Source organism: Poecilia reticulata, linkage group LG1, assembly GCF_000633615.1.
Source record: "Poecilia reticulata strain Guanapo linkage group LG1, Guppy_female_1.0+MT, whole genome shotgun sequence".
NCBI classification, from domain to species: Eukaryota; Metazoa; Chordata; class Actinopteri; order Cyprinodontiformes; family Poeciliidae; genus Poecilia; species Poecilia reticulata.
Window position 1 is genome coordinate 27,840,753 of NC_024331.1, and position 9,673 is coordinate 27,850,425.

At 40.5% G+C, this 9,673-nt stretch overlaps 1 protein-coding gene across 1 annotated transcript; it reads right to left on the reverse strand.

The window, feature by feature from the left end:
* Positions 1–600: 600 nt before the first annotated feature.
* On the reverse strand, positions 601–8,085 carry hand2 (heart and neural crest derivatives expressed 2). The gene is made up of 2 exons (XM_008419093.2): positions 6,998–8,085; positions 601–1,404 (listed from the first exon to the last, which is right to left on the reverse strand). The coding sequence occupies exons 1-2, from the start codon at positions 7,613–7,615 to the stop codon at positions 1,288–1,290; spliced, it is 735 nt and encodes a 244-aa protein (XP_008417315.1). The 5' UTR covers positions 7,616–8,085; the 3' UTR covers positions 601–1,287.
* Positions 8,086–9,673: the final 1,588 nt, after the last annotated feature.

Here is a 9,673-nt window from a genome sequence, read left to right on the forward strand (position 1 = left end):
ATTTTTCAAATTTTTATCCTCACTACACTGAGATAAAATTGGAATCTAAAGAATTGCACAAAACAAACAGATTTTAGGTAAACAAGTTCAGGTAAAAACAAAATGAAACCCAATTTGCAGATTTTTTTTTTTTTCAAACAAATTTGCAATTAGTCCAGTTATTCGCTCACTCTGACATTTGGGAATGTGATGGTTAAACTTTGACATTCAGCATTTAGCTGCAGGGAAATTGTTATTAAGTTCATTTTGTTTTCTTTCAGGACACATAATGGACATCTGTGCTCTAACAGACAACACACTCAGCTGTAACTCACAATGACACAGAGACACATAATACCTTTATAAATCCCTCTGTTAATGTGCGCCTCAGGTGTGTCATTAAGTTAAAGCTGATCTGTTACAAATACGTCAATCTGACAGATCTGATGCACATCTGGAGGCTGAACTGGACCTTCACAAAGAAACAAAATGGAAATTCGACAACTTTGCTGTTCAACAATAGCACATTTTAGCACATCTTCTATCTGTTAGTGATTATTTTTACATCATTTTATTCAATCTACATAAAATACTATTAAAATAAGATTAAAACCAAGATGATGCAGCGCTGACACTGCTGAGTGAGAGGCAGAGATGAGCCCAGTTTGAACCAGCCACCATTTCACCAAGTGGTGCTTTTTATTCTTTTCACGACATCGTTTACATCCCACAACAAGCATTATTTAGACTCCCAGCACGTTTTCACATAAAAACACAGACACTTTGTCAGTGGCGTGACGGCACTACGTTTACAACCTAAAACTGCAATAGGAGAGAGAGAGAGATGTGTTCACATACATCCGAGTGAGAGTTCCAGCAGAAACCCGTTTAATGGCCACATTAAACATAAATATATTCCCTTAAATAAAACACACACAATTCCCCATTTGTGTGGTCAACTACGCAAACACATTGGTAAACAAATGCATGTAAATGTGTGTGTATGTGTGTGTGTTTGGGGTGGGGATGGTTTGGTTTGTTCAGAAGGGTGGCAGGGGACATAACTCCGTCTGTGCCTGTCGAGATGGACCTCAGCCCAAACCCAGGCTCCTTCCTGGGGACACGTCRCTTCTTCTTCTTCTTCTTCTTCCCGGGGTCCAACCGAGACCGTGGCCAAGCAGTAGGACGACCGTCTGCAGCGTCCATCCGGCCCCGTCGCTGTGGGGAGCCCGAGAGTGCAGAGGCACGCACTGTCCATCAAAAACCCGGGGGTCAAATTTAGGAGCGGAAGTGGGAGTGGAGGGGTCACTACTGTTTGAGTTCCAGAGCCCAGACATGCTGAGGCCATCCTGTCCGACCTTTGCTCTTCTTATCTCCTACTGATGAGGAGGACGAAGACGAAGAGGCAGCTTTAGGGATCTCCACCTGCAGACATTTCACATATTATTTATTTTAATTTTATTTTTTAAATAGTAATTGTAGTAATACGACATTTGGGTGACTTAAAACAGAATTATACTGATAGTAATCTAGACAATTTAATCCAGCTAAGATTGAAATTATTCATTTCCCTGACAGAATAAATTATTTTTATATAACCAAGAAGTTTTTTTTTCTCTGATACGCTGAAAAAAAAACAAGTGACCCAACTTTTTAAAAAAGGTTAATTTGTTAAAACTAATCAAATTAAGTTTATCCAAGTAAAAATTTAAGTTAAAGTTGTCATGTTATTCAAAATTAATTTGATTAATTTAAGTTTATTTTTAAGTTGAAGCTTTATTCTCTGTTTTCATTGTAGGAAACGAGACATGCATATCTTAAATAAAATAACATAAAGTAAGTGTTAGATTTTGAAAAGAAAATATTTTTATACAGTTTAGTAAAACACAACATGTCGAAGATCATTTACACCCATTTCAATAATGGTTGGAAAAATATTGTTGGCATTACAGCAATCAATTTATCCATTTATTTAAAACAGGGATAACGTATCATATAAATAAACCTCATATTGATTGATTTAATGTTTGCTTGTACCAGGTAATTTCCACCTGTAGTCCCAGCTGATATTTTATTTTTATTTTTTATTAAAAATAAACAAATAATGGCAAGGAGTAAACCGCGTGACGCGTAACCCGTAGATTTTCAGCCCGGCTGTCCCGGGTTCGAGTCCCGGGTTCGAGTCCAGCCCGTTGACCTTGTCCGCATGTCTTCTCTCTCTCTCTCTCTCTCTCTCTCTCTCTCTTTCTCACAACCAGTGAACCAAAGGCCATCGAGCCAATGAAACGCGTAAAAAAAACTCCGACGCATAATCAAACGCGTTTTATTGATTTACTATTAGTGATTAGCTGAAGCTCTTGGCCATCACCCTAATCTTTGGCTCCCGCTCCAAGACGTTGGAGCGGCCCGATCCAGTCAGGAGAAAAATGTTGGTAAAATAAAAAAAACTGATAGCAAAACAAAACTTAATCCATAAACGTATAGGCTATCAGTGTGACTGCAGGGCGTTCAGCTGGCACTGAACGGATGGATGGATGGATGGATGGATGGATGGATGGATGGATGGATGGATGGCGTTAGATATGCTATTTATAGGCGATGATAATATGGAATATGGATGCATTCCCAGTCCAGAACCGCCTTTCAGTGCGTTTGTCCTAGATTGAACCCCCACTACAACCCCAACGTCCCCCACCCTTGCAGCGGTAAACCTCTGGTCGGTACAGTAGCTACACCCACTAAATCCACCAGACATCAACCAGACTCTTCATTGTAGACCAGAAAACGACACATCAGTTCCATCCCAGCTCGGATAACTCCCTGCACGGGAATGCCGCAGATCCAGCCTGCTGCGCAGGGAGGTAGGGGGAATAATAATCAGCATGCTGACAACAAGTACACAGAGTTTCTTTCCTATCTGGACTTTTTTAACAACATGAAATCCAGCGTTTTTTTTATACACGTAATTTAATGTAATTTAGCAGCATGCTGCGAGGAAACGTTTAATAGGTTGTAGGGCAAACAGACCAGATGTGGATAGACTCTCAAAAATGTTCCATTGGAAGAAAACGACAGACGGCCAATAGCTTAATTCAAAGCGGAGCGTGAGTGTGTGTGTTTGTGTTTATGCGTGATTTAAAATCAGTCCTCCTAACATTAATTAAATCAACCAAAATGATTCAAGACACAAAAATGATCCTTGTTCCCCCCTTTTTAAAATATAAAATTGAGCAACAACACCGCTCTCACTATATTCGTAAACATCAAGATCAAGTGAAATTTACTTGATCTTGATATATATATATAAGTGTGTGTGTGTGTGTGATTATAGATGCACAATAGTTATTTTAAAACGATTTAAAAAATAAAAAAATTGTTTTGCGACGGTTTCATGTTATTGTTAGTTTATATCCACAGGACGCGGATTTTTGTCCATCTGAATACAAAAACTCCTTCCGTACTCCTTGGATTTTATTACTCTCTGCAAAGAAAACTAAAGCTGAATATTTTTTTCTCTCAATATAATTCGATAAAAAAATAAATAATAACTTTTCAATAGCATAAATAGCTTTTTATTAAAACACGTCATATCTACATTAACTCAGTCCCTGATAAATAAATCCATATTCAACAGGGAGGTGTGACTGCTGTCCAGGCCTTGTTTACATCCCTAACTCTGAAACCACAGCCACATTTCGAATGGCACACTAGATTAAAGCTACATATATACCCAGGAGCATTAAAAATAACCTTCTGAATTCAACTTATCAAGCGCAATTAGGCCTAATGTTGTTTTTTGTATAGGTTCAATGTTCCATTTGTTTTTTTTTTGGGATGAAATGTAAACGCATTCGCAGAATTAAAATAACAAAAAAGGGATACATTTTGAAACCGAAAGCCTCTGGAGTGTATTATTATCCAGTTCCTAATATGAACAGGCGATATGGACTTAAAGTTTTATCACGATACTTTGTGATACTATTGTGATAACGATAAACGTGATGATAATTATGTATTACGCACAGCAATGATAGCCCCACTAAACTGCACACAGAAACCGAATTGAATTATATTTTCAAATGTATTGATATTTTTCTCTGAATAAACAGTGGAGAAAATTGTTAAAATTGTTAAATATTGTCTAATTTTTACATCAACTGGAATTTATTACGACAACGATAAATCAAAATTCTTATGACAAGAAATGTATCACGATAAATGATGCGATAAATGCCCACTGCTTAAACGATGCTTTTATTTTTCGAGACGAGTGAAGAAATGCGTAATCAAAATAGATGTATATATTTATTTGTTTAAAAAAAAAAATACATCCAAACCGTTTGACCTAATTTGAACTTCCACTTGTTGACAGAGAAAGGCGGCTTAAATCCAAGGAATTGTGTGATCGTTCCTAGTAATATTTTCTCCTTGGTTTCTGAGCAACAACAACACTGCAGCTTGGTTTTTTCGTGCGTGTGATTTAGGAAGAGAGTATACAATCTGAAGACGACGTGAATCAATTGTAATCCAACCTCCAGCCTCCTGCAGTGAATGCAGCTCCAACTGGAAGGCAGAAATGCGTCCTGGCTTCCATTACGCACCACACTTCCTATACACATCAAACAGGAAATAATTATTCTGCTCCGGCCTGCTCCGTGTAGTTTTGTTTGTTTGGACGCATAATGTCTCTGCTGCAGCTCTGATGCATTGTGGGCTGAGGGAAGGTGTGCTGCAGCTGATGCATTCCTCCTCAGATAAAGCCGGCAGACTTGGTGTCATGATGCTTCGCTGCGTCTCGTAAATAAAAACATCGTTCTGAAGTTTGGTCAGCGATCACAGAGGACTGATTTAAAATGTATGAATTATATTAGCGGCTACTGGCAACACGCAGATCGACGCCGCGCACAGACATGCGCCTCAAAGTGCCAAACTCATTTTATGGTCAGCAGAGCTGCATGGAACAAAACAGTGAAACTGTCTGTGAAGACGATGCAGCCGCTGGAAGAATGACTCCATCAGAAATGCCGCTATAATAAAAGCGGGTCATAATGGCTGAAGCTGGCCTCCGGTGGCTCCATGAAGTCTGAGAAAGGCCACCGATTCACCCCCCACCACCACCGCGTTCAGGCTTAATACATACCATACACTTCCACATTTTTCTCCTTCTTACAGGGAATAAAACATGTGGGCTTTATTTTATTTTTATCTGATTAAACTCATCCGTTTTTGAGCTGTATTTTATTTACATGGCAAACTGGGGGAATTTATGTGTCAATTTTCAGAGTTATTCTATTTTATTTATAGCAACATAACGTAAGAATATAGATTTATACAGATGATTTTATTGCTTTTTTGTACTGTGATGCTTTTACATATTTGTATTTTATTTATTCTGTATAATACCACAGGGAAATATTTTTGTTCTTTTTGTTCTAAGCTTTAATTGTATTTTATAAAGTTACTTTTTATTTTAATTTTGTGAATTCATTGTATCATTTTCCAAATTCGCGCATAAATGTAATACATAAACATATTGCATAATAGTAATAATATTTACACATAATTATGGTATACATATTATATTACACATTCTTTATTTTATGTTATTTGCTAGTTTCATTTATCTTAATATTGGTGGACAGTTAAAGGGTTTTTTTTTTGTTTTGCATATAGCTACATGGCGGAAGTGCTCCTGTTCTTCTAAAATTTTCTTCTATATTTTTTTCACTATATATTTTTTAAATATTACATTCTGCGAGTGCTTCGTAAAAGTACAATTTATTTCTATAGTATTGTACTTTACGCCAGTAAGAAGTCTCTAAATACTGGCTACATTTCAAAATGTGGGTTCTGTTTTCACGGCATAATAAAAGTATGAGTAAGTAATGTAACAGCCATTTCTGTTGTCATTGACGGTCCTGTTCTGTTTCCTTTCATGATGAAATTATCAGTAAAGTGATCCATGCTGATCGAGCACAGACACGTGCAAACACAGGCTTTTTTCCTCCCACTGTTTACTCTCTCCTTACCGGCGATTTAAATTCCTACCGCACATAAACGCGCCAATAACTGACCTTCTATAGTTGCGCTTATAGGGATTTCCTTCGCTCCTGTTTGCGCTTGATGTGCTTAAGACTGAAACGCTGCAAAATGAAGTGAATGAGTGTTTCAGTCATGCAAACTATTTTCATAATCAAACTCAGCTGGTAGGCTGAATTAATAGAGTGTTTCTGTGAACGCTGAGAAAAGTTGCATATGTATTTAAAATTGATTTACAGATGACATATTTTAAGGTGTTAATTATTATTTCAACTGGTTGGTTATCGTAAACTATTACCCTAAATTATATAATAATCATTTTACACACAGGTAATGTAACCTAGAACGTTGCATTTATTTATTTCCGGTGCGCCTGTATAATTGGTCCACACAAATTTCGCTTTCTTGTGTTTGTTTTGTATTGCGTAGGTTGCGGTCTGTCTTTATCTCTCTTTGTTGCAAGAATTTGCCAAATTGTAGGCTTTTAAGCAGCGCCTCTGCCTGGCGTTTCTCCTCTCCTCCTGCAGCTCTGCAGAGGAAAGGACTTTTAAAGGATTTTCCACTGCGAACTTAAGTCATCAATCTTGTTGAGATAAAACATTCACGACACGACTAACGGGGCCAAATGAGCGTGGAACCGTGTAAAACAGCTATCTAACATCTTCTCTGCGCAGAGACTGGCTGTGAATTCAGGTCATGACTCGTGTCTGGAGAATAAATCACTGCACGGAGCAGCGGGACGCGCAGAGCCGATCTGCTCCTGCAGGCCTATAGGCGCTTTCAGCAGACATACTAGTTTGCTCTCTCTATTTCTTCACGTTATTTCCTTCTGGTGTTGCATTTAGTCAGCTCGTGTTTTCTGATGGTATCACCAATGGCGACATTAGGCAACCTGAAGGCTCAGACTGTGTGTGTTTTCGTCGTGACATGAAAGCAGTGTGTTGACTGTGTGTTAACGGTGACCCTGCGGATGCCTTACCGCCTCTCTTTTCCTGCGTTCCTCCCGTGCCTCCGTTTTTTTCAGCTCGGCTTTAAACGCCTGCGTGTCTCCGTGCTGGCCGTCCTTGTCCAGGATGTCCATCAGGTAGGAGATGTAGCTGGTGGCCAGCCGCAGAGTCTTGATCTTGGACAGCTTGGTGTCGGCCGGGACGTTGGGGATGCACTCCCTGAGCTCCGCGAAGGCCGAATTGATGCTTTGGGTCCGTCGCCTCTCCTTGCGATTTGCAGTGGGTCTCCGCTTTATGGTTCGTGGGTGTGCGTGGTGGTGGTGGTGCATGCCGACCGTGGCTCCGTTCATAGAGATGCTGCCGGGGCCCGGGATCAGATGGTTCCCGGGTCCGTAGTGGTGGTGGTGGCGCGCGTCCAGGCCGCCGGAGGAGTCGCCCCCGCTGTTGGTGTGGTACTCCGGGCTGTAGCCCGGCGCGAGGCTGTACTCTGTGGGCGACATGTCCGCGTGGCTGATCAGCCAGCTCGTGAAGTACGGAGGCGCCCCGGTGTCCTCGTGGCACCGTCCGGCCGCCGCCGCGTGCAGCGAATAGTGGTGGCTGTCGTGGTGGTGCATGATCGGGTGGTGAGGGTAGCCTGACACCAGACTCATAGTCCTGCTCACTGTCGCGCACTCCGGCGCGAAAACAAACACGCACACACACACACACACACGCACACACGAAGAGGCCCGAGAGATGCTGCAGAGGGAACGTGAAGTTTAATATCCCCTCCGTGCAAATGTTTGCATCCTGGATAATATTCCCAGCAGGGAATACCCCCCCACCCCCCGCTGACACTCTCGGTATTCCTGCAACACTCACCGGGCCTGCAGGCCGCTCTCTGCTGCTGAAACAACTCCCCTAGTTAGGACATCGTTCTTCTTCGTCTTCTCCTCTCCGCGAAGCAATACCACAGACCCTTTCCTCCCCTTTTCACAGGAAAACGCACTTCGGCTCTTCCTCCTGTTCTCCTCTACGGCTCATCTCCGTCAGTCAGCTGTCAGCTGTCAGCCAGGAGGGAGAAGGCTGGGCAGATCCTGGGTCACCCCTCTGAGACTGACTGACTGTAGAGTCCGCCTGGCTACATGAGAGAGAGAGAGAGAGAGAGAGAGAGAGAGAGAGAGAGAGAGAGAGAGAGAGAGAGAGAGAGAGAGAGNGAGAGAGAGAGAGAGAGAGAGAGAGAGAGAGAGAGAGAGAGAGAGAGGTGGCGGGGCTGGCTCTCGGCTCCATGAACCACTGGCGGACTTGCCCCCCTCATCGGGCCCCATTTCCAGGCTCTGTATAACCCACTTGTCTTTAATGTCAATAGGCCTGCTAAGTAGGCCTGCTGGCACATGCGCACAACCGCGCGCCCGTCAGCCAGCGTTTACTCACGCGGCAGAATCTGCTGAATCAAAAATGAGGCGAGGTGGCCTGTGATTGATAAAAATGAATGCATTTACTCCAAGACATGAAGTTCACGAGGAAATGTTTCATTTATCTGTTTAGATTCTTCTTAATTAGTTTAATATTTCAGCTGAAGCAGCAGCGAGTTTGTCCATTGGCTGAAAGATGATTCCCTTCAGTAGACAGACAAAAATAGGCTATATGCATTTGAAAAATATCAAAATAAGTGGTGTGAGTTTGAGATTTCTGATTGGCTCAAGACGACTGTCATGGTGTCAGGGTTCTGACTGTATTATTATCAATGATAAAAGATGAAAGACTCGCTGGTGATGCGTCACACCAAGATGATTTACAGATTAAACCGGACTGAGATAAAAGAACTCAATAACAATTTAGTCCGACAACAAATATCAAACATTTTGGCACCGAATTTAAATTTTGTTCTGATTTATTTGACTTATTTCATCAATGACCATCTTTTGATTATATATCAACGGTTCCGGTCAATTTACTCCTGTCGAATATTTACAGCTAATAATATATCACTGCGCCATTTCAGAATGATTTGGGTTTACCAAATACTTTTTTATAGGTTTAAGATAACGTAAGTATTTTTTATTTGACTCCCTTTAAGGTAAAGCAGTAGAAATGACCTCCCTGTAAAAGTACAATAATTTCTCCTGTTGTTAATATCTTTCAATTAAATCATTTAAAGTGTTGATTAAACAACAGCAGACAAGTTAAGACAACGCATGATATAATATATACATTATTATAATTATTTATTACGCATTCTTTTTTTATTATTATTTTTTTATTATTACATGTAAGAAATCTTAGTTAACCTTCTGACCCGTAACATAGAGTGACATTTTTTTTAATTAATATGTGGAAAAACCAGATTCACACAATAAAACGCGACAGACACACGAAGTAAGTACGAGAATGTAAAAGGTTTGTTAAAATATGCGGTTTGGATGTTCTTTCTCGGTCCCCAATAACAAACTAATGAAATGGTTGAATCCTCTCGTTGCGCTCCTGCTGGCCCTGTTCGCCTCCAAACACGCAACTTCTCTTTATTCGCCTTCCTCTTTATTTGATTCCAAGCTGCGGTGTAAAAAGCAAACTATTCAGGTTTGTCTGTTTTTGTTCCACGTACTTACTCGCTTTTTTGGGGGCGGGTTGGTTTTCCAATTATTTAACGTTATTAAAAAAAAAAAATAAAAAAAAACAATTAAGTAAATTAAGATAATCATACATATTAAATGAACACAACATTGTTG